At 43.6% G+C, this 24,642-nt stretch overlaps 2 protein-coding genes across 4 annotated transcripts in view; one reads left to right on the top strand and one right to left on the bottom strand.

The window, feature by feature from the left end:
- The window catches only part of LOC144505239 (dedicator of cytokinesis protein 2-like), a 618,318-nt gene that overhangs the window by 268,493 nt on the left and 325,183 nt on the right, over positions 1-24,642 (top strand). The gene's annotated exons all lie outside the window — the stretch shown is intronic.
- LOC144505238 (protein INSYN2B-like) overlaps positions 8,121-24,642 on the bottom strand; it is an 81,760-nt gene continuing 65,238 nt past the window's right edge. Inside the window, exon 4 of one of the 3 annotated variants that reach the window (XM_078231260.1) lies at positions 8,121-9,524. In XM_078231260.1, coding sequence (XP_078087386.1) covers positions 9,407-9,524 — 118 coding nt within the window. In that variant the 3' untranslated portion in view covers positions 8,121-9,406. Of the gene's footprint in view, positions 11,629-24,642 lie in introns of all 3 variants that reach the window. The other 2 variants (XM_078231262.1, XM_078231259.1) reach the window with 2 other exon arrangements.

The raw sequence follows: 24,642 nt of genomic DNA, 5'->3' as shown, positions 1-24,642 counted from the left end.
TGTCTCTTCATTGGACACAGGTGAGGTCCCTGAGGATTGGAGGATAGCAAATGTGGTACCGTTATTTAAGAAGGGTAGCAGGGATAACCTGGGTAATTATAGGCCAGTGAGCTTGACGTCCGTGGTAGGGAAGTTGTTGGAGGGGATTCTTAGAGACAGGATATATGCGCATTTAGAACGGAACAATCTCATTAGTGACAGACAGCATGGTTTTGTAAGAGGGAGGTCGTGCCTTACAAATTTGGTGGAGTTTTTTGAGGAAGTGACAAAAATGGTTGACCAAGGAAGGGCCGTGGATGTCGTCTATATGGATTTCAGTAGGGCATTTGACAAAGTCCCTCATGGCAGGTTGGTTAAGAAGGTTAAGGCTCATGGGATACAAGGAGAGGTGGCTAGATGGGTAGAAAACTGGCTTGGCCACAGGAGACAGAGGGTAGACAGTCAAAGGGTCTTTTTCCGGCTGGAGGTCTGTGACCAGTGGTGTTCCGCAGGGCTCTGTACTGGGACCTCTGCTATTTGTGATATATATAAATGATTTGGAAGAAGGTGTAACTGGTGTTATCAGCAAGTTTGCGGATGACACAAAGATGGCTGGACTTGCAGATAGCGATGAACATTGTCGGACAACACAGCAGGATATAGATAGGCTGGAAAATTGGGCGGAGAAATGGCAGATGGAATTTAATCCGGATAAATGCGAAGTGATGCATTTTGGAAGAACTAATGTAGGGGGGAGTTATACAATAAATGGCAGAGCCATCAAGAGTATAGAAACACAGAGGGACCTAGGTGTGCAAGTCCACAAATCCTTGAAGATGGCAGCACAGGTGGAGAAGGTGGTGAAGAAGGCATATGGTATGCTTGCCTTTATAGGATGGGGTATAGAGTATAAAAGCTGGAGTCTGATGTTGCAGCTGTATAGAACGCTGGTTAGGCCACATTTGGAGTACTGCGTCCAGTTCTGGTCGCCGCACTACCAGAAGGACGTGGAGGCTTCAGAGAGAGTGCAGAGAAGGTTTACCAGGATGTTGGCTGGTATGGAGGGTCTTAGCTATGAGGAGAGATTGGGTAAACTGGGCTTGTTCTCCCTGGAAAGACGGAGAATGAGGGGAGACCTAATAGAGGTGGACAAAATTATGAGGGGTATAGATAGGGTGAACAGTGGGAAGCTTTTTCCCAGGTCGGAGGTGACGATTACGAGGGATCACGGGCTCAAGGTGAGAGGGGCGAAGTATAACTCAGATATCAGAGGGACGTTTTTTACACAGAGAGTGGTGGGGGCCTGGAATGCGCTGCCAAGTAGGGTGGTGGAGGCAGACACGCTGACATCGTTTAAGACTTACCTGGATAGTCACATGAGCAGTCTGGGAATGGAGGGATACAAACGAATGGTCTAGTTGGACCAATGAGCGGCACAGGCTTGGAGGGCCGAAGGGCCTGTTTCCTGTGCTGTACTGTACTGTTCTTTGTTCTAATCTGACCCCATATAAAATTCATTCTTTGATTTCAGAGGACAGGTTTATGGAAAATGCTTCACAATATTGTTTCATTTCCCCTCATTTTTAAATGCATTATGTATATACAGGATCACATTATTGAGTGTAATCCACAATGACACCTGGTAGCTTCATGTGTAAAGTGTCTTTAAGGATTTGCCATCAGCAGAGGTGTACCATTTGAAGACATCCCATCTAAAACAGACTGTTTGTTGCATGGATATCTATAATCTATTGTAGATAGTAGGATGTTGAATTATCTCCCATTTCAAGCAAGAGGATGAAGGATTTCCAGTTTTGCTTTTCCCTGATGCCAATGCCCTTTAATGCTCTGTACATTATGTACAACAGAACTAGAGATGCATTCTTTGGCGAAGGGACACATTTAGCCTCAGCAATGCTATTGCCAACTCAGTTCTATGAATTCTGAGCTCCCTCACCAGCTTGACATGATGGAATGGCCAAGGACAGATGAAAGGACATCAACCTAAACCTGTTCATGTGAAAGGTTATCGACCTGAAACGTTGGGTGGAACTTTCTGTTCTGGGACTAAATCCTGTGGTAAGGATGGGGACAGGGAGGAGAAGTGTTTCTGCCGCGCACACCACTGGGAATACGTACTGTATTGCAGCGGGATTGACTGGTTGGCTCACGGCCCATCATTATACCTGGGCATCATTTTTAAAAGGCTCCTTGATGTAACTGACCCATCATTGAAGATAGAAGATAGACCTCCAGGAACATTCCAAAGAAACATAGAAACATGGAAAATAGGAGCAGGAGTGGGCCATTCGGTCCACCGAGCCTGCTGCACCATTCAATGTGATCACGGCTGATACTCTACCTCAACGTCATAGTCTCACTCTCTCCTAATGCTGTGTGTTCCATGGGTCCATGGTCACTGGAGGCCTCCTTTCTGTTCTCTGAAGGCTCCCAGGCCTTTTTCATCTAAGTCTGTCACTTCAACGCAAATTTGGTCCAGATATGTTCCGGACTGGTGTGAAACCCTACTGGTGATGGGAATGATTGGGTGGCAGGTGGGGAGGGGATTCTGGTAGGGTTTTCCATCCCATTAACAGGGTGCAAATGGGTTTCACGCTGGCCTCTGATGGAAATGGTGACCCACCATGGCTATCATTTTATGTCAACGGGAAATCGATTTGTCAGCTCCTGCTTCATTGTTCCACCCCCCCCCCCCACCCCCCACACCACCACCACCATTAAACCCAGAATGGGGGATTTGAAAATTTCACCCATTAACTTTATTTCTCTCCTCCCGTCCTCCCCCTGCCCCCGGATGCTGCCTGACCTGTTGAGTATTTCCAGCATTTTTTGTTCTCTTTCCAACATGAGACAATTTACCTTTGGCGCTCTTTTCAGGAAGCTTTCCACTCCTTGATGCCCTGTACTTCTGGTGATGCTGGCAATAGATACTGATTATAGTCAGAATTAAATGGTCTGAATCGTGGATCTTTGCACTGCGTGTCTTGTTCTCATTGAGGGGAGAGACAGAGGGTCAAACTTGTGCTTTTTCAGTTCAGTTTTGGGGTGAGAGAACTGAGTCATCTGACGAATCAGTGGATAAACTTATTCCTTTAAACAGAGAATGAATGTCCCATGTTTGCTTTTATGTGAAGTTAGCTAATCTCTATAATCAAATAAGCCGCACTATTTTCTGCTCAGGATAATGCGGGAATTAATTATCTTACACGGCGATCTTACGTGGCGATTAACTATCTTGGGCGGCATTGTGGCATAGTGGTTAGCGCTGCTGCCTCACAGTGCCAGGGACCCAGATTTGATTCTGGCTTGGGTCACTGTCTGTGTGGAATCTCCCTGTGTCTGTGTGGGTTTCCTCCGGGTGCTCCGGTTTCCTCCCACATTCTGAAAGGCATGCTGGTTAGGTGCCTTGGCCATGCTAAATATAGCTCCAAGCCAACAGGTATCAACTGTGAAATGAGTGTGCAAGTCATGCTAGACGTGTGGCTAACTCCAGATAACGAGAGTTGGTGAAAGTGTTTTAAAATCGCGGATTAAATCTCGCTGGACAGCTTATTAATAACATTCTAAACAGTCGAGAAGAAAAATCACCAACCTGCTTAAAGGATGGTTGTGAATCTTTTACTTGTTGCTGAGTGACCTTTGGTGTGATGGAAAATGGATTTCTACCTCCATGGATTGGTGCTTCTGGCTTGCTTCCATATAGCAAACCTGAGAAACATTTGAAAGCCAAAGAAAGTAGGGCTAAATTTGGATTGGGTCCCATCTGTTAAGATCTATGTTGCAGATGGAGTTCAGAGAAATCAGAAAGTACTACATTTTCCATGTGTAAACTTTCTCATAGAAATCATAGAAACCCTACAGTACAGAAAGAGGCTATTCGGCCCATCGAGTCTGCACCGACCACAATCCCACCCAGGCCCTACCCCCATATCCCTACATATTTTACCTGCTAATCCCTCTAATCTACACACCCCAGGATGCTAAGGGGCAATTTTAGCATGGCCAATCAACCTAACCCGCACATCTTTGGACTGTGGGAGGAAACCGGAACACCCGGAGGAAACCCACACAGACACGGGGAGAATGTGCAAGCTCCACACAGACAGTGACCCAAGCCGGGAATCGAACCCAGGTCCCTGGAGCTGTGAAGCAGCAGTGCTAACCACTGTGCTACCGTGCCGCCCTCATAGAAGGTGGATATTTAACTGTGCTTCTTCAAGTACTGAATGCTTCAATCTCGATCTTGCAAAGATAGTGTCCCCTCCAGTCTTTCGCCAGAACATTCTCCAGCCACCTGGTAGTTAGTTACATACAAATAGTCCAGCAATGGCTTCTCATTTTCCTTACCCTTTTTTAGGAGTTAGCAGTCTCTCTCTCTCAAGTGTGTAATTAATTTTCAAACCCAACAAATTAGTACCAGCTCATTAAAGTGTGCTGGCTTGGATTCCCCTGAAGATTTTGTGGGTAATGTGCACTACCTTGTGTGGGCGGGTGAAGCTTCCAGCTCCTAATCACTGTTCAATGAGCTTTGGTATAAATTGCAGTTATGAACCAGGACAGGTCAGGCTGTGAAGTCTCGAGATATTGTTATTTGTAATTAAATCATGAAATATGTGGCAATTTGGGCAGCAAAGAAGTCGAGTTGGTTGGAGCATGGGCATTTCTTGGTCACACAGGAGGAGTTGGAAGGCACAAAACCAAACTATGACCCTGCACTTAGCCAGTCATTTCTGGGTCTCGAAGCCCTGAACATATAATTGACTGCTGCTCAAATGGAGTTGTGAGGAACATATTGTAAGTGCTGTGTTGTTGGAAGTTGCTGACCTTCAGATGAGGGAGGTCAAGTAATTACAGGCCTGTCAGCCTAACCTCGGTAATGGGAAAATGTTGGTAAGAATTTGCGAGACAGTACAAATCGTCATTTAGAAACTCAGATTAATTAAGGACAGTCAGCATGGATATGTTAAGGAAAGCTCTTGTCTGATTAACTTGATTGAATTTTGAGAGGAGAAAACAAGGGGGGGTCAATGAGAGTCGCGGGCTTGATGTAATCTGCTTCAATTTTTCAAGGTTTTTGACCAGGCTCCACCTGGCAGACTACAATAAAAATAAAAGCCCAGGAAATCCAAGGAAAAGTGGCATGTTGGATCCAAAATTTATTGATTAACAGCAGCAAAGGGTGATAATCGATACATGGTTTTGGGACTGTTTCTGATGCGATTCCATAGGCTCAGCAGTAGGTCCTTGCTATATATCAATAATTTAGACTTAGGTGTAGAGGGTATGATTTTGTAAAATTTGCTGATGATTACAAAAAATAACCATGGCCAGAATTCTCCTATGACCTCAGTGACGGGTTCAATACTGGGCGAGGGTGGAGCATACGGCTGGGCTCCAAATATCGGTGTTACACTGGCATAAATTTCCTGTTGGGTTTCCAATGTTATCCGCCATGGCAGATTGGGAAACACCCGGAGGCCGCCGTGAAACTGATTTGCATCCCGCTAACTGAATGCAGATGAAGGCCTAACCGGAATCTTCCACCCACACCAATTCCCTGCGATGCCAGCAGGAATACACAATGGTCTAGAACACATTTGGAACAACAAGGTGTGCAGAAGTCGGGACTCACCTGAACGCTGCCTGGGGCTGCCTCTGGAGTTCGGGATGGAGGCCGCCAGCAATCACGGATCCCGGAACACCACAGCAGCGGGTGAGGGGAGCATCTTCCAAGTTCAGTGTCATCACGGAGGTACATCCTCCAGCCTCAGAGTGCTCCTGGGGATCTAACCTCTTTTTCAGGAGATCCATCTTCTTTCATTAATGGTGGGTCAGTGATATTTGGCGCCTTTTGAATATGGCACCTGAATATGATGGCAGGACTCGGGTCATCACATCCGCCCTGCCCCATAATATGACGTTAAACACCTGGGTACATAGTTAATGAGGTTGGGGACAGAAGATGTGGTGTGGTTTCCTACCTCCTCCGCAGCAGAAAACACATTCTGTTCCCGTCCCGGACCTTAGTCCCAGATGGGAGTATTCTGCCCTATGCGTTTAACAGCAAGGAAGATATCTTTGGGTAGTTGGGCAAATGGAATTCCACCTGGAGAAGTATGAGATAAATTGAACTTGGGTGGATGTCTACAAACCTCTAAAAGTAATAGGAAAGTTAGATAAGATGGATTAGAAGCCATACAAGAAAGTTTATTTTGTTCAGTGAAACATAAGGCTGAATTTTCCAGCCCTTCCCAACAGCAGGATCTTCCACTCCCACCAAAGGTGATCCCCGGTGGGTTCCCCGGCAGTGGAGGATGCCAGCCACGCAAAACACCATAGACCTCAGGGGGACTGGTCAACATGGCACAGGGGTGCGGGGGCAAAAATCCTGCCCAGAAAATATTACATACAGGTCTAGTCACTGTATGAAAGGGAAAATTTGATCATACTCGAGAGAGTGCAGAGGGAATTTGTGAGGATAATTTTAACTATGAGGAAAGATTGGACAGGCTTCTCTCTGATGAGAGATTTAGTTGACATTTTAAAACTATAAGGGGTCTATCTACTATTTTCCTCAGCAGGGATGTTAATAACTAGGTGGGAACATAGGATGGGAATTTCTGGCCTTTGGCTGCTCTCCAAGTTTTCCGGCCCTGCCCATGACAATGCCCACCGCTGGCAGGACTGGAAAATCCTGGCCAAAGTAATCGAGAAAGGGACTAAGGGAAGTTGAGGATAAATTTCTTCCATCCAAAGGGTGGTGGAGTCTGCCTGAAAAGGTGAAGGCAGAAATCCATTGAATCATAGAATCTCTCCAGTGCAGAAGGAGGCACATCAGGTCTGCACCAACTCTTCAAAAGAACATCCCACCTAAACCTTCCCTTCTGCCCTCTCCCTGTAATTTACCATGGCTAATTCCCCTAACCTACACATCTTTGGACACTAAAGGACAATTTAGTACGGCTCATTCATCTAACCTGCACATCTTTGGAGTGCGGGAGGAAACTGGAGCACCCGGAGGAAACCCATGCAGACACTGGAGAATGTGCAAACTCCACAAAGTCACCCGAGTCTGGAATTGAACATGGGTTCCAAGCGCTGTGAGGCAGCAGTGCTAGCCACTCTGCCACATGCTGCCCCATCACATTTAAAAGATACTCTGATATATATTTGAAGTACCATAACCCCAAAAGCTATGGACCAAAAGCTCGAAAGTGGTATTAGGCTGAATAACTCTTTTTCGGCCAGTACACACATGATGGGCCAAATAACCTTCTTCTGTGGTGTAAATGTTTTTACTTTCTGCGAGATGTTAAACCTTTTCAGGTGAACATTATAGGTCTTGTGTCACTTTTTAACGAAGAGTTTCTTCAAAGGTTTTCTTGATGTCCAGCTCTTTGATCATATATTGGGCCAGTCCTCTTAATTCCCTCTTTCCCCTTCTGGGTTTGACACTATCATGAAACACATTGGGGGCAGCACGTTGGCACAGTGGTTAGCACTGTTGCCTCACAGTGCCAGGGACCTGGGTTCAATTCTGGCCTCGGCATACTGTCTGTGTGGAGTATGCATGTATTTCCCGTGTCTGCATGGGCATCCTCTGGGTGCTCTGGTTTCCTCCACAGTCCAAAGATGTGTGGGTTAGGTTCATTGGCCATGCTAATTCAACCCTTATCGTCAGGGGGAATTAGCATCGTAAATACGTGGGGTTGCGGGGATAGGGCCTGGGTGGGATTGTTGTCAGTACAGGCTCGATGGGCTGATTGGCCTCCTTCTGCACAGTAAGGATTCTGTGATTCTACTTTGTGATGTTTTGTTTTTTGGATGTACGTTATTGGTAGCGCTACTTGTGTCCGGGATAACATTCACCCCTTAGTCAATGCCGCCAAAAGCATACTGATCATAAATCCCAGTGCTGTTCCTGGAACACTGCTACTGCAGTGTAACTTCTATTTGTTTACACATCGAAAATCACTGCACTCCCTCGAGAAGTGCTATTGCATGATAATATTTTAATACTGTATATGTAAATATTTCTTTATTTCTATGTGTTGGTCAGTAAGGAAGGCTGATTAATTTATGTGCAATGTAAAGCCATCAAAGTGACACATTTTCAAAAAATATCATTGCTTGAATGTATTGTACAGTTATATTCAATAACATACAAAGAAAAGTCTTATTCCTGTACAGACAGTATACAAATTCACCTGTACCCCATATGCCTATGACACAGTGTTAACCTCACCTACTGAGGTAAGACACACCCATAAACATTATCACATGTAACACAAAATTATTTACTATTTTACTCCTCTTTGCACTTTTCAAAATAAACTTTCATATTTTCACCTCTTTTACACAACTCTGGTAGAATATATTATTTTTTTTCTTTCTTTGGAATTCCTGTCTCCTCTAGTGAAGGATCACTGTTCATCCTCTAGTATCACAGCCAACTGACCAGTCTACAATCTGTGAGCCTGGACAGAGAGTCTCAGCAAGTTGTCGAACTGAGGGTTGGGTAGGGAGAGCAACTATCACAGTCCAGCTCGACCCAGCTCTCCCCAACTGATGCCCACCGGAAAGAATGACTTAACAAGTGCTCAGTTATGGCATGTAATCCGGCTTTTGCTCTTATCTACCCCAGAGACTGTAAAGTCGATCATTATTCATTTACGGCCACTACGGTGGACATTAGCTCACTTGACACTGATGGAGAATTGAACAGGAGACATCTATCTTATATCATCACATTTCTTATCTCGTAATAACCTGTGTACAAGTCACTTTTGTGCATAAGTAGCACATATGCCTGCATGTATTTCATAGCATATAAACTGCATTAATGTGTAAGCCTCTCTGGTGGATGAGTCTATATCGCAGATTTTGAGAAGCATCAGGTTGTTGTTTTCTTTATTCCCATAAATTTGTCAAGAAACTACCTGAAACTCATATTAAGAATCTTATTTTCAACTTAGTAATTCTTGATCCTTTACAAAACTCTGTAGTTTAGACTTTAAGAACTTTCCCTAACTTGGATGCCCCTTCTAAGCCCAATTCTACACTTGTGGGCTAGATACAACCAAATGCTTATCAGCATAAAAAGGATCCATCCAAATCCTCCCTCCCTTCCTTTGTCTCAACCTTTCTTGTCTGCCTTCATTATGATAAATATTGTAGCCTGTTCCATTGTACCTCCTCAACTCAAATGCAATGGGTCACCAGCTCTTTCTTCGCCTTGCACCCTCACTGGGTCGAAGTCACAGAGACCTTATTTCACTCAGTCTGTCCTTCCTTGTATGATTCTAAAACCTAAATGCCTAACGCCTTCCTTCCAGTTCCTGGTTTACCCCATCTTCCACCTCGCTTTGTTGAGAGTCAATACAGTATTGTACTATGGCCCCGCTGTTCACCTGTGGTTTTCGATGGTAATTGTAGGTAATGGTAGGTTCAAGTAATTGTCTGCCTTCCAGGATGAATCCATGTTACCTTCCATTATTATCAATCCATGTAGTACAATTCTGAAACTAACGTAAAATATTATATAACACGTGACTGACATCAGAAATAACTTTACATGGCTGGAATTTCCTGGAAACCTGCGCTGAAATGAGAAGAGACATAAGGAAAAGCTGCAAGCATTGGGAAACTAAAATAAGAACTGAAAATACAGGAACTACACAGTAGACCTTCCAGCATCTGAATTAGAAGGATTTCTGGAATCTTTTTCTGTGCTGATACCATGAAAAATAATAAATTAATGGCACAGTTCTAGTTTTTTCAGTAAATTACAAATCAAGAGTTTGTTCTACAGCAGTATTCAGTTAAATTTTTTGTCACATTTTAAGCCTTTAAATCACAATTGGAGCTTTGTGTCCACACGTCAGAAAAAATATCCGAGGGATGATGCAGAGCCGATGAATCAGAGTAATACACAATGTGTGGCGAGATGAGAAAAGCATTTTGGATTGTGCTTCTCTATTTATCAATCTTAAGAGCATGTTTTATTGTGCACTTGGTAATGTTACGAAAGGCAGACCTTGGGTTTTGTATCAGACCACCCACTATAGCCTTTGACTGTTGGTGATAATATGGGACAAACATTTAAGATGTTCGTGTGACATATTGCTCTGCCTGACTTCATACAGCCATTAAGCCATTTATTTTGGATGGATTGTTATACAGATATACAATTATCATCAGCAGCCGTTTCTAGCTTACAACATATCAACCAGTCCTGGTATTTCCCCGCATTTGTCACACCTTCATGCACATCAATCAAATTCTGTGTTTGACTCAGTGATAGAATGTGGAACTCACTTCCAGATGAGGGAAAAAAAAGATGCATTTATCAGAAGAGAGATGTGCGGGTTAGGTTGATTGGCCATGCTAAATTGACCATTCGTGTCAGGAGGATTGGCAGGGTAAAAATATGTGGGGATATGGCCTGGGTGGGATTGTTGTCGGTGCAGGCTCGATGGGCCGAATAGCCTCCTTCTGCACTGTAGAGATTCTATGATTGAGATCGGAATAGAAGAATATGGCGAGACCAAGTGAGATTGTGGGGGTTGGGGGAGTATGGCTCTTGTGAACATAAACACCAGATAAGACCTGCTAGACTGAATGGGCCGCTCTTGTTCTGTAAATTCTATGTTAAAATAGAACAAGCTGGAGAAAGCGATGCCGTGACAAAAAGAGGATGTTAAGGTTATGGGTGGACCCAAGCAGATTATCATGAAACATTAAGCAGTAATTCTGCGGTTTTGCAGCACTCTCGGTTTCACCTCACAATCTCCCAAAAGGAGATTTTCTTTTATATACAAAGGGGGGCACCACTTGTATACAGAGAGTAGCACAAAACTGCAGTGATAAATATGGTACCAAAAAGCAGAAAGAGAATGACCATTTAAAGACATGGGAACAAAAACATTACCCTCTGCGCAAAGTGTCAATAATGAATGAGGCTGCAGTCCTTATTATTAGACTGAATCGATTTCGCCAGCTGATTGGAAGCTTAAATGCTCCATGACATTCATTATTGCTGTGTTTTATTCTGTTAATTAATCAAAAAATAATTATTAGACAGCGCTGCATTTACCAAATGTAGTTTTGCAGCAATCCCTCAGCTTGTACCGAGTGACATAATCTGTTGGATGTTAGGGGGTCACCTCCGCCAGACAGGTGGTCACTTCACTGCACAGCTATAAAATGTTGCATGAGTGGAACTGGCCTCTTTGCAAATGTTCTCTCCTCCTCGCTCTTTGCATCTTGCCTCTTTCCTCACACGTAGCCATGGCAACTGCGTTAGTTGGTTCACTTGCTGCAAATGACCACAGCTTGCCCCAAAATGTCGACAGTATCCCTCAACAGATGTTAATTCACGTAAGTTGCAAAGGACAAAAGAAAAAACTCATTTTCATGGCAACAATTTTGACAGCAATCACTCACAAACACCAGAAGCAGGCTTTCTTAGGCTTGCGTGCTTTACCCTTCAGCTCTTGTTTCTGACTAGTTTGTGTGTCTGCATTCCCTCTGGGCAAATGCGGCTGGTGTGAACTTTCATCTTCGCTTTCCAAAGCTCGTAGCACTTGATGGAATCTGCCTTCCTGTTGTCTAAAGTCATATTCTACACTGGGGAAAAATACAGATAGATCAAATAAAACCGCTGCCAGTTGAAAATATAACTGTGCCAGTACCATAAGTTAACACGAACAATATGTGACACTTCCCTTCATTTTCTTCCACTATTGCTGGTGCAGAGTTGAGACACTGGCTTTTTGCCTCTGGGACCTGTGCCCAAATCCATTCCCAGACTATGAGGATGGAAACTTCGTCTGTACGTTAAGAATTTTGGACAGCCTCATTTCAGCTTGCAGGTCCGGCAGCATCTGTGCAGCAAGAGACAGAGTTAACATTTTGAGTCCGAAGGAACCTTCTTCAGGACTCGAAATGTTAACTCTGTTTCTCTCTCCACAGATGCAACCAGAACTGTTGAGTTTTTCCCAGCATTTTTTGTTTTTATTTCAGATTTCCAGTGCCTGCAGCATTTTGCTTTCATTCCAGCTTGCAGTAGGAAAATACCCAATGTATGAAACAATTGGTGCCAAGTCCCCACAAAGGGGAGATGGTGGCAGAGTGATAATGTTATCGGCCCAGTCTAATGCTGTGGAGACATGGGTGGAATTTTCCTATCTGCCCACCACAGGAATCGTAGTGGGTGAATCAGGACCATGGAGTTTGGGCAGGATTTTTCGGTCTTAGGGCGAGTGCGGCTGGAAAGTCCCGCCCATGGGTTCAAACCCACATTGGAAACTGGTAGAATTTAAATCTGATTAATAAATCTGGAATGTGCAGCTAGTGTTGATGCACATCAGTAATAGTGAACAGGAAGCTATTGTTGATTATCACAAAGGCCCATCTGGTCCACTAATGTCCTTTAGGGAAGGAAATCTGCCATCCTTACCATGTGACTCCAGATCCACAAGACCCTCAGGTCAAGGGCAATAAGGAATGGGCAACAAATGCTGACCTTACCAATGAAGCTGATCTCCCATGAAAGGATATTTATTAAAAATCTCGCAGGCAATAAATAAGGGCTGGTCTATGGAGAATGGAAGAATGTCACACATTTGCAGTGACAGTGATCTTCTGAGATTGGGGCTATACAAAGGAAACATTACTTTGTACTTAACATTGTTATACTTGCCCCTAAAAAATTTGATGCTGCCACTGAATGCTTGAAATATTTTTGCAGCTTGCCTCCAGGAACATAACATTTACTTGCCCCTAACATTACTAATAACATTTGTTTTTGTCAGGATGATCTTGGCAATCAAAAAGTTACAAAACAATGTTATTTTTGACATAAAAAAGTTCAAACTCTTTATTCCTGAATTAGATGAGATGCATCGGCCGGCAGTGGTTCTGTTTTACCATAAGACCATAAGACATAGGAGCGGAAGTAAGGCCATTCGGCCCATCGAGTCCACTCCACCATTCAATCATGGTTGATTTCAACTCCATTTACCCGCTCTCTCCCCATAGCCCTTAATTCCTCGAGAAATCAAGAATTTATCAATTTCTGTCTTGAAGACGCTCAACGTCTCGGCCTCCACAGCCCTCTGTGGCAATGAATTCCACAGACCCACCACTCTCTGGCTGAAGAAATTTCTCCTCATCTCTGTTCTAAAGTGACTCCCTTTTATTCTAAGGCTGTGCCCCCGCGTCCTAGTCTCCCCTGTTAATGGAAACAACTTCCCTACGTCCATCCTATCTAAGCCGTTCATTATCTTGTAAGTTTCTATCAGATCTCCCCTCAACCTCCTAAACTCCAATGAATATAATCCCACGATCCTCAGACGTTCATCGTATGTCAGGCCTACCATTCCTGGGATCATCCGTGTGAATCTCCGCTGGACCCGCTCCAGTGCCAGTATGTCCTTCCTGAGGTGTGGGGCCCAAAATTGCTCACAGTACTCCAAATGGGGCCTAACCAGTGCTTTATAAAGCCTCAGAAGTACATCCCTGCTTTTGTATTCCAAGCCTCTTGAGATAAATGACAACATTACATTTGCTTTCTTAATTACGGACTCAACCTGCAAGTTTACCTTTAGAGAATCCTGGACTAGGACTCCCAAGTCCCTTTGCACTTTAGCATTATGAATTTTGTCACCGTTTAGAAAATAGTCCATGCCTCTATTCTTTTTTCCAAAGTGTACGACCTCGCACTTGCCCACGTTGAATTTCATCAGCCACTTCTTGGACCACTCTCCTAAACTGTCTAAATCTTTCTGCAGCCTCCCCACCTCCTCAATACTACCTGCCCCCCCACCTATCTTTGTATCATCGGCAAACTTGGCCAGAATGCTCCCAGTCCCGTCATCTAGATCGTTAATATATAAAGAGAACAGCTGTGGCCCCAACACTGAACCCTGCGGGACACCACTTGTCACCGGTTGCCATTCTTTTGTTATCATTCCTAACATAAGTGGTCTTTCCATTGCAATTCCAGTGAAGTAACACTGAAGAGCAGGAGTATCTCCAAGCAATTTCCTTTTTGTTGACATTAAGAATAGGTCAATGTCTATGAATGTTAGCTAATTGTGAAGCCCATCACTTAATGTGATAAATCCCTGTTACAATCTTTTATATAGATTTTGCTACAGCCGTAGGAAATCCAAACACTGACCCAAAGCATGGATATGCCATCACTTACAAATAGTCTCCTCAGTCTAACAAATTACCTGGATTTATCTAATCAGAGCACTTTTTCCACTGAGCTACTGGCTCTGACCAGTAGCCATCAAAGAATTGGATTGTCGTGGAATTCTGCTGACTCTTAAGATCTTTAAAGATGGTGGGTGGCATCTGGAGGCAGAAGTCTTGCCCCCCCATATCCAGCAGACCCATTTTCTGCTGGCAGGAAGAAGGGGTCAGAGTGTGAATCACACAGCGGGAAATGTGAACTCAGCCAGACCATTTGAAATTAGTGCTGAGTTCAAATAGACCCCATTTTGACTGTTCTGTGGGCCTTATCAACAGTGTGGGAATCACAAATTGATAAAGGAGATGTAAATACTGCTGACGGGCAGATAAGGTCTGTTAAAGTGCCATGGTCTGAAGTTATTTAAATCCCCAACCCTTTATAACATGATAATAACCATGTTGCAGCTGTCAGTCAGAGTAAAAGAACAAACACACGCTGCTGAGTACATTTATTGACAGTCCATCTGGTGTAACCTAGAAAAAAGACATTAGCAACTGTTCCTGAGGTTTCAATATATTTCATTGTTGACATTCCTCAGCTGAGCCCATTATGAAAGCTACATTTCAAAAAATCCATCCACTCCTTTTATCAAGGGATCTGGAAAGGGTACAAAGTGCTGAGTTCACATTTAATTTTGCAGTTTAAGGGTCTATTACACGATTATCTGTCTTTGATGTAGTTACTGAATAGAAGTTTGATTGCTTTTATAACAGACTAACCATAGAATCGCTACAGTGCAGAAGGAGGCTATTTAGCCCACTGGGTCTGCACTGATTTCTGAAAGAGCATTTTACCCAGGCCCACCACTCCACCCTATCCCCATAACCCTGCGTGTTTACCATAGCAAATCCACCTCACCTACACATCTTTGGACACCAAGGGGCACATTCGCATAGCCAATCCACCTAATCTGCACATTTCTGGACTGTTGAGGAACCACGAGGAATTTAAAATATTTTAGTGGGTTTTATGAACGAGAGTTTTTCTTTCAGTATTAGGTGTGTATGAGTGAGAGTTATCTTAGATTGTTAGTTTAATTTTCTTTGCCACGTGGCTTTGGAGGTCTGCCCATTGTGGATATTGGGTGAGTGGCTATGGTGCTGGTTTGGGGATAGTACATGGCATGGGAGTTCCTGCTGGGGAGGCAGTAGTGAAGATGAGGGCTAACAACCTTTTATAACAGTGGGCCAAAGTCTCAGAGAATAGAGTTGGGTTTCTAACCAGCCCGCCTTGACACTTGCATGCCTCAATGGCTACCTCCAAATTGACTCTGGAGGCAGCAGGCCCGACTTGATCATGCTCCTGCACTACCCCATCCTTGAATGAACATTGTTGGTGCAGTGGTGGTTTCCCTGAAATAGGCGTACCAAGTTGGGAGATTTTCTGACTTGAGCTTCCCACCTCCCTGGCAAAAATGTGGCCGATCAAGTCTCATGATAGATCGATGCAGTGAAAGACAAATGATGACTTAACTTGAAGGCTGTAATTGTTTTGGTTATTTTTGTGGTGCCTGTTCCAAATTCCTTTCCCTAGCTATGGCCTCTACCCCTCACTCTGGCAACAGTTTGAGATTAAGCCAGTTTGTTCACAATCTTCGTGTCATACTTGAGGTGAGAGACCGACCAGATTTTCGTGCCATTAGCAAGACAGACCTTTTCTACCTCATCTCAGTTCATCTGTTGCTGAAACTTTGATTCATACCTTTGTTACCCCTCACTTTGTTAATTAATTCTTGACTGGTCTCCCACATTCTACCCTCTGTAAATTTGAGATCATCCAAAACTGCCTGTGTCTCAACTCACACCTCGTCCTTTCTTCCTTCCATTTTGGTACTTGCTGACCTTCATTGGGTCTCGGTCAAACAACACCTTAATTTTAAATTTCTCATCCTTGTTTCCAAATTCCTTCATGACTTTGTCACTCTCTCTGTAATCTCCTCCAGTCTTACAATCCTCTGAGACACCTGCATTCAACTAATTTTGGCATCTTGATCACCCGCAATTTTAATTGCTCCTATCAACATCCTGGGAGTTATCATTGTTCAGAAATTGAACAGGACCAGCCATATAAACACTGTGCAGACAAGGGATCCTGTGGTGAGTAACTCACCTCCTGACTCCCCAAAGTGTGTCTACCATCTACAAGGCACAAATCAGGACTGTGATGGAATACTCTCCATTTGCCTGGATGAGTGCAGCTCCAACAACATTCATGAAGCTCAACATCATCTCGAACAAAGGAGCCTACTTGATTGGCACCCCATCCACAAAAATTCACTTCATCCATCACTGACGCACAATAGCAGCAGTATGTACCATCTACAAGATACATTGAGGAACTCACCAAGTCTCCTTAAGCAGTAAGTTCCAAACCATGGCTGCTATCATCTAGAAGGACAAGGCAGCAGATACATGGGAAATGCCACCACCTTGAAGTTCCCTTTCCAAGTCACTCACCATCCTGATTTGGAAATATATCTCTGTTCCTTCACTGTCGCTGGGTCAAAATCCTGGAACTCCCTCCCAAACAGCACTATCTGCACCACAAGGACAGCAGTGTTTGAAGGAAGCAACTCACCACCATCTTCTCAAGGGTAATTAGGGATAGGCAACAAATGGTGGCCTAACCAATGTTGCCCACTTACAGTATATATGAATTTTTAAAAAGTAGCTGCACCTTCAGTTGTCTGGACCCTAATATATGAAATTCACTTCCTCTCAGCCTCTCTAGATCACTTTCATCCTTTAAGAGACTCTTTAAAACTTACCTCTTTGATCAAACGTTTGGTTATCTGACCCAACAGCTCCTTGTGTGGCTCTCTCTCTCTCACATTTTGTTTTATAATGTTTTGGCAAAACGCCTTGGGAACTTTTATTATTTTAAACGCTCTGTGTAGTAAACATTGTTATCGTAATATTGAAATACTGACCAGCTGAATTTGGAAATAACTGTGAATGTGCTTGCATCCAAAGTCTACAGCTAAACCTTAATTACTTTTCACCAGCTGATGGCCTCTTGCTCACAACATTACCTTTGCTCATTTCTTGTCTCATTTCATGCTTCCATATTACTGTTGTAGAATCATACTCCATAGAAGGAGGCTATTTGGCTCATGATGTTTGTACTGGCTCTTTGAAAGAGCATACCCTTCACTTTGCCCCTAGCCTCTCAAATTTTTCCCTTTCTACTATATATTTGGCTCCCTTATGAAAATTTAATATTGTGTCTGCTTCCATTTGTTCCATTTCCAGGTCAGACGCGCCAGATCAGAACAACTCTCTACATAAAAGTATTTATTCTTACCTTCTCATTGAAAGGAAATTTTCCTTGAATGACTCCAGTGTTCTGTCTCAGCCACCTTTCAGCATCAAATTCCAGATGTTGAACATGTCCTAATAAAGAAATGCTTTCCGATGTCTGATCTACACTGGTCCTATTTGCAGCCATGAACCATGCCCTTTTGACCTGTTCTCTTCATGTATCCCTTCAAAGTATCAGTCTGTTATTTCCTTTCTCGATCCCATTGCTTACCTCCTGCATCATCTTGGATAATTTTCCTTTACCATCAAATTCACGACCTTGACAATAAAGCAACTTTAGGCCTTGTCCAGTTTGTGGCGCTTAAATTTGACTACATCAGCTTCCTCCAGTATTTTAAAGATTTAAATCTGTTCAATCTCCTTCCTAAATGCATAAGCTAAGCTCCAAAAGACTACCTTAATAATAAATAATGGACGGGTTTCTCTGGCCTCCCCTCAATGTTTTTCTCAGCAGTGGGAGGCAGTGCGCCATTCGCTGATGGCAGGATCCTCTGGTCCTGCCACTGGCAATGGGAATTCCCATTCAAACCACCCCACTGCTGGGAAACCTGCGACAGGGGGTGCAACACAGATGGGACCAGAGAATCTTGCTGGCGTGAACAGCTGGAGAATTCCGGCCAAAATCTTAATAATAATATTCCTTCCATGCATTATTTTTCATTCAGTGTTTGCCTTACTTGGATTAAGGCCCTGTCTGCACTATTTTAACAGAATCATTAAATGAAGGGGTTAATGACTAAATCTTAAATTAATTTTTAACAGGAGTTTAACACCAATTACCACACTATTATTAATACACAATTGGAATTCAATTGCACAATACTTCAAATTTTCCTTGTATTTTATTTTTGTCTCCACATTGGCAAAAGAAGAACAAGTTAAATGCCGACCTTTAGTTCCTCCAACTTATCATACACTGCTGAATACCTAAAAAAGATTCATTTACAGGCCATGTGGAAAAAGTGCCAGCTCAGGCACAATGGGACAAATGGCCTCCTCCTAGGCTATAAGACTCATAGATCTTGAAAGGGTTTATAAATGTTAGGCGCAATAGACCATCTTTTAATGAAATGAATGATCATGAATGAAATTCAAATTGGTGGCTTTGATGCAAAATTCAAGCTGGGTTTGAATTTTGCATCCTTCATTTGTAAAAAAAGAGATTATTTCTGGGTTGATTGCTTTCCTAATATTAAGGGTGGCGAAGCAATTATTCTAGCCAAGTCTGGCTCTACTATGAAGCAAAGCGATATTCATGGAGTAAGTTCTCATAGTCTGTAGTCAAATAACTGGCAAAAAGATTCATGGAAACATTTGACTGAACTCTTGATAATAGAGGAGCAGGTAGATTTTGAGGGACCGTGTGTTTCACGGAGGGGGTGCTCCATTGGATTGGCTGGATCTTCTGGTCCCGCCATTGTCAACGGGATTTCCCGTTGGATGCACCCTCGCCACTGGGAAACCCGCAATGGGGCTGTCACTGGGACCGGAAGATCCCGCCAGCATAAATGGTTGGAAAATTCTGGCTGAAATCTATCGACAGAAATCATGAACATTTTGTGTTCAGGTCTGTCCATCCACCCCACAAGGGACCATAGTCATCTCTCTCTGTATCAGAAAGAGACAGTGGTTATTGCTGGAGGGGCACCACTCTACATCATGCATGACTGATCAAGAGTCCCTCCCACTCTTACTGCCTGTCATGGATATGTTGGAAAGATCAGTAGGTGCCATCTAGTAAAAAAATAAATAAAAGGTTGGTGAATTTTTAGCCTTTATTGAAGAGAGCTGGAATAAAAAGGGATGGTCTTTTATATTCTCCTTATATAAAGCTCTAGTTAGAGAGTATATCACCTCAGGAAGATATAATAACCTTGGAACGGGTGCAGTGTAGAGTTACTAGAATGACACCGGAGCAAAAGGATTGAATTATTGGGGCAGGTTGCACAGACGAGGTTTGTATTCCTTGAGGAAAGATGATTAAGCATGTTCCAATTGTGGCATTTAAGATGATTAAGTAATCTGATAGGGTAAAGAAAGAGAAATTGTTGTCAGGGAAGGTGTTGTCAGGAAGCATGGACTGGGTAGTGGAAATCTGGAATGTTTTCCTTCAAAAAGCTATTGAGACTAGGACAATTGAGCATTTTAACCTGAGAATAGTGGCAGGTAAATGGAGCAGCCATACAAATCAGCCATGATCTAATTGCCAGTCAGAGCTTGTCTTTTGCTCTTAAAAACATATACGGTCAGTTTTCCTTTTTTAAAAATGAAATGTTAAGCAACACAGGCTAGAATTTTATGTTGCTCAGGGTGGCACACGCCTAACTCAGAAGCACATGAAATTGTGGGTGAAGGTATCAGCCATGTCCCAGTGTCAGCGCGCGCGCACACAGTATTTCGGTTGGTGGGCGCGCACATAAGCAGGTAGCACTGGAAGCTGACAATCAAGCAAGCAATGTAGCTCATTAAGGGGCCAAATTAATGCAATGTTATGTGGCCTGTCTGCTTTTACGGTTGGCAGGTAGGCCAGTTGGCCGGATGGCCTTGACATTTTAGCTTCAACTGCAATCCAGGGTGGGATTAACAATCTGGATAAAAATTAAATTAACCAATGTGTCTGGGGATTGAGGTATGTGTACGATTGTGCTGCCTGGACACTTATAGCATAGTCTAAACATTGATATTTATTTTTCATGGGTCAACATCTCCCTTGGAGGCAGCTCCAAGCGGCTGGACCTCTGAAGAAGCACATTAGAAATGCCAGCCCACATCCTCCCTTTTCTCACCACCCACCCTCCCCGGCACGCTGAGCGTGTTTCACATTGGATGGCCGTTAACTGGCCAGCCAGCGAGAAATTGCACTATGCGGCTGACTTTGCATCCGCTTCTGGGTCCACCTGAGTACATGGGTCCAACGGGTGAAAATTCTAGACAACAGCATCAATTAAGTTTGGTGGGGGTCCCTTCAGGCATGTTAAGATGTGAGCACAAACCTGCCCCCTACCCACAATCTTTAATATTGCATGACGTTTGACAGTTGTAATCTGTAGCTTGAATGCAAGTAAGTTGTTGAATTTGTTAAATGATGCAACCAGTGTTAGGTTAGCTTCAGTATGTGCTTGCATTTCAAATCAGCGATCATGAACAAGCTCAGATCGATCTTAAGAATTTATTACTTGCATTTAGTCCGGCCATCGGTCTCTGAACTCTGTTGCATAATAATTTCGATGTTACAGTGCGCAAAATTGCAAACATATATGCTAGATGTGGTCTTACCAAAGAATTGCAGTGGTTAAAATTATCTGCTTTAACTGTTGATTAGATGCCTTCAGGAAACCTTGGATGAGCCTTGTTGAGGCCTCATTCCCCCGAGAGTAAACCTTGCGATTGATTTTATGAGGCATGGTAAAAAGAGTGTTCAAGGAGACCACACTACAGGCAACCATAGGCCTTCATTGCATATATGAATAAGTAATATCTCATCCCATGCTGAATTCCATGTGTCTTGCTCTACTGAACCTTCCCTATAAAAACTGAACACACTGAAGTCCTCATATGTCACCTGCCTTCGGTTCTGCCTTCAATCAATGCATGTATTACAGACTGCCTCATGACAGTATCCTGGGTAATGTCCACAGAGGTGCATGGCGGTGTTTCTATCATAAGGTGCTGCTAGAAACTTCACTGAGTTTAATCATTTCTCCTTGCAAAAGCACTGCAGTTGATTTAAAGATTATTGTATCTAGTCTTTGCACTTAGGGAACAGAAATCTGTGCATCTAGCTGATGCCTCTGACCCCCAGGAGGCCGAGGATGGTATCAACTTTGAAAGCATTGTGGGTGACACATCTCTGCTAAGATGCCCTGCATGCTATCCAATGAGATAAGTCTTTCCTCAGGGCGCTTGGATGCATGAAGCAGCATGAAAACCTCATGCTGTCATGACCTTCACCTAGATTTGTGCTCCAGATGCCATGTGCAGGTTGCTGGCATGGAGATGATTCAGCTCGAGATGACCTCTCCAATGAAGTGGAGAGGGTTCAGTCACGATTCCTCTAACATGTCCGGCTTCAGGAGCGAAAGGATGCTGAATAGAGACAGAATACTTGAGGAGTCATTGGCCATTTGTAATCTCCACTTTCTGATTTTTCAATCGAACGTACGAATTAGCCATTATGATCGTAGTGCCCTTTGTGTTTGAAGCAGCTCCAATTTTCAAAATTGGCCTTATTCCCAGGAAAGAGTTAACCACCATGGGAGCTTCCACTATTCGGCCTCATTTACAGACCTTCCAGAAGGTTTTCAGAAATTAAGCCAGTCCTTTTGGGTGTAAGAACACGAATAAACATAATTTAAAAGCTTATGAATGTGTTTTTTCTTCACTCACAGACCACTGAACCCTCAGTATAACGAGAAAAAAGCTCTCTATATCTTTGAGAAGTCATTTACAGCTATTTGAAATCCAGTTACTCTCAGATCTGAATTGACATGATGCCAATGGTCAGGATTTAATACCCTTGCAACAGACTGTCTCCCCCTGGCGGATACGGTGGGCTGTTCAAATTGCCGCTTACTTTGGTGGGACCCTAATATCGTGCTCAGCAGGAAGGGTCGTAAATTCCTGGCCATATGTTTTGTGAGAAATCCATTTTCAACTGTATTAATCAAATTACCAAATTTAAATATATTAGCATATTCTTCAGAGTAAAGTTGAAACAATGTTTTAAGATGCTGGTCGATTGCACAGGCTCATGACAGACCCTGTGAAATATGCAAATATGTTTACGCAGAAACTTGAGAGAAAAAAAAAACTTAAAAATGAGCACAATTTTGGGACCAATTTATGTTAGCTTGTCCACTGTCCCCCCCCCCCCCCCCCCCCCCGCCAAAGTGGAAACACTACCCATTTAGACCCTCACTTCAGTCAGCTTGTTGATCAGGGCGGCATGGTGGCACAGTGGTTAGCACTGCTGCCTCACAGCACCAGGGACCCAGGTTCAATTCCTGGCCTTGGGTCACTGTCTGTGTGGAGTTTGCATGTTCTCCTCGTGTCTGCATGGGCTTCCTCCGGGTGCTCCGGTTTCCTCCCACAGTGCAAAGATGTGTGGGTTAGGTGTATTGGCCATGCTAAAAATTGCCCCTTAGTGTCAGGGAGATGAGAGAGGATAAATGCCTGCGGTTATGGGGATAGAGCCTGAGTGGGAATGTGGTCAGTGCAGTCTCGATAAGCTGAATGGCCTCCTTCTGCACTGTAGGGTTCTATGATTCTCAACCAGCTTCTTTTTATGGAAAGCTGTGTAAAGCTGTGAATCATAATACCTACAAGCATCGCTGGATAGCTTTCTGTCTTGACAGTTGCTGAAGCTAGGGTTCCAGGATGTGAACTCTCTATATCAATATAGGGTGGCACTGTGACTAGCACTGCTGCCTCACAGTGCTAGGGACATGGGTTTGATTCTGGCCAACAACCTCTGTCTGTGTGGAGTTTGCACGTTCTCCTCGTGTCTAAGTGGGTTTCCTCTGGGTGCTCTGGTTTCCTCCCACAGTCCAAAGATGTGCAGGTTAGGTGGATTGACCATCATAAATTACGGGGATAGAGCGGGGTGGGGGGAGAGGGGGTTGACCGGGCATAATGTTCTTTCGGAGAGTTGGTGCAGACTCAATGGGCTGAATGGCCTCCTTCTGCACTGTAGTGATTCAATGGTTCTATCTCTTCCCTATTTCTTCTTGGAAACCAGTGGGAAATTGGAAGCCTTCCAGTTTTTGGGTTCCCGGTCTATGAGGAAGTACAAACAATTTGTATTGGAGTCCAGTACATCAGCCCTTTTCTGGGACCAGCATTAGTTTTTAATCTATATTTTTTTTGTTGTTGTTGCTATGTTCAGTCATATTTACACTGATGCCTCACGCAGCTGGCACAGCCTGGCCTCCACACTCTTCTCAGCTGCCTTGTGAAAACTAATGTGGGGAACCATGTGGTGTCCTTACTTGTCCTTAAGGGACCCAATTTGCTATTTGACTTTGGTAATTAGTAATGTGATTCAGTTTAATAGCTCACTTGGATTCTCTTCTCCCATTGTGCGGTGCTGAAGCTCTTTTCATTGTACTGAGAAGAAATGTTATCAGGAACACTGAAGCGTCCTTATCACTATTTACATGACAAAGGCTTCCAAGCCAAGAACAGCAGAGCTAATGTTCAATGAGATTGCAGATTAAATTATGGATGGGTTTCATTTTCCTTACGCCTCCAATCTTTGTTTCTTCCCTTTATGCCATTAAATCATGATTATGTTCACTGGGTGATTGCAAAGTCAAGTGTGTCTCTGGATTATAAATTACACTTGTCAATTAAATCATTTCACCAGGCAAATTTCATCAAGTTAAAAGATTCTGTGGTAAAGATTTATCTAAATCATGCTTTTGACGGCTAATTGCTAGTTTTGTTTCAGTTTTTAAAGCTGTGTCAAATCTTATTCATAGGAGCAGCTCTGAATAAATGACTTGCTTTGCCCAAATCTAACCCCGTTCTCACTCAACATTCACACATGTACGTTCTGACAAGCGTTAATGGATGGCAAAAAGGAGACAGGGGTCAGGATATTTCCACTCTCTCGCTACAGTGATTGGCAACCTAGGCTAGTGAGTGGGCCACATGAGTGGCCCTCTGACAGCTCAATGGCTACAAGATTAAAATCAGGCTTGTTTTCTCACCATGACCCCATGAACGGCACAGTGGCATAGTGGTTAGCACTGCTAACAGCACCAGGGACCTGGGTTCGATTCCCAGCTTGGGTCACTGTGTGGAGTTTGCACGTTCTCCCCGTGTCTGTGTGGATTTCCCCCGGGTGCTCCAGTTTCCTCTCACAGTCCAAAGATATGCGGGTTAGGTGGATTGGCCATGCTAAATTGTCCCTTAGCTTCTGAACCCCGTTGTTTGGCGGAAATATGGGTCAAAAGCTTGCACTGCCTGAGAAACAGAAATCTGTCATGATTTTCTCCAGACTGGCTAATTAACAGGCAGAGGGTAGGTTTCCTGTCCAATTAAGTATGACGAGCAGGT

Source organism: Mustelus asterias, chromosome 16 (assembly GCF_964213995.1).
Source record: "Mustelus asterias chromosome 16, sMusAst1.hap1.1, whole genome shotgun sequence".
Lineage (NCBI taxonomy): Eukaryota > Metazoa > Chordata > Chondrichthyes > Carcharhiniformes > Triakidae > Mustelus > Mustelus asterias.
This window is presented reverse-complemented; position numbering and strand designations above follow the sequence as displayed.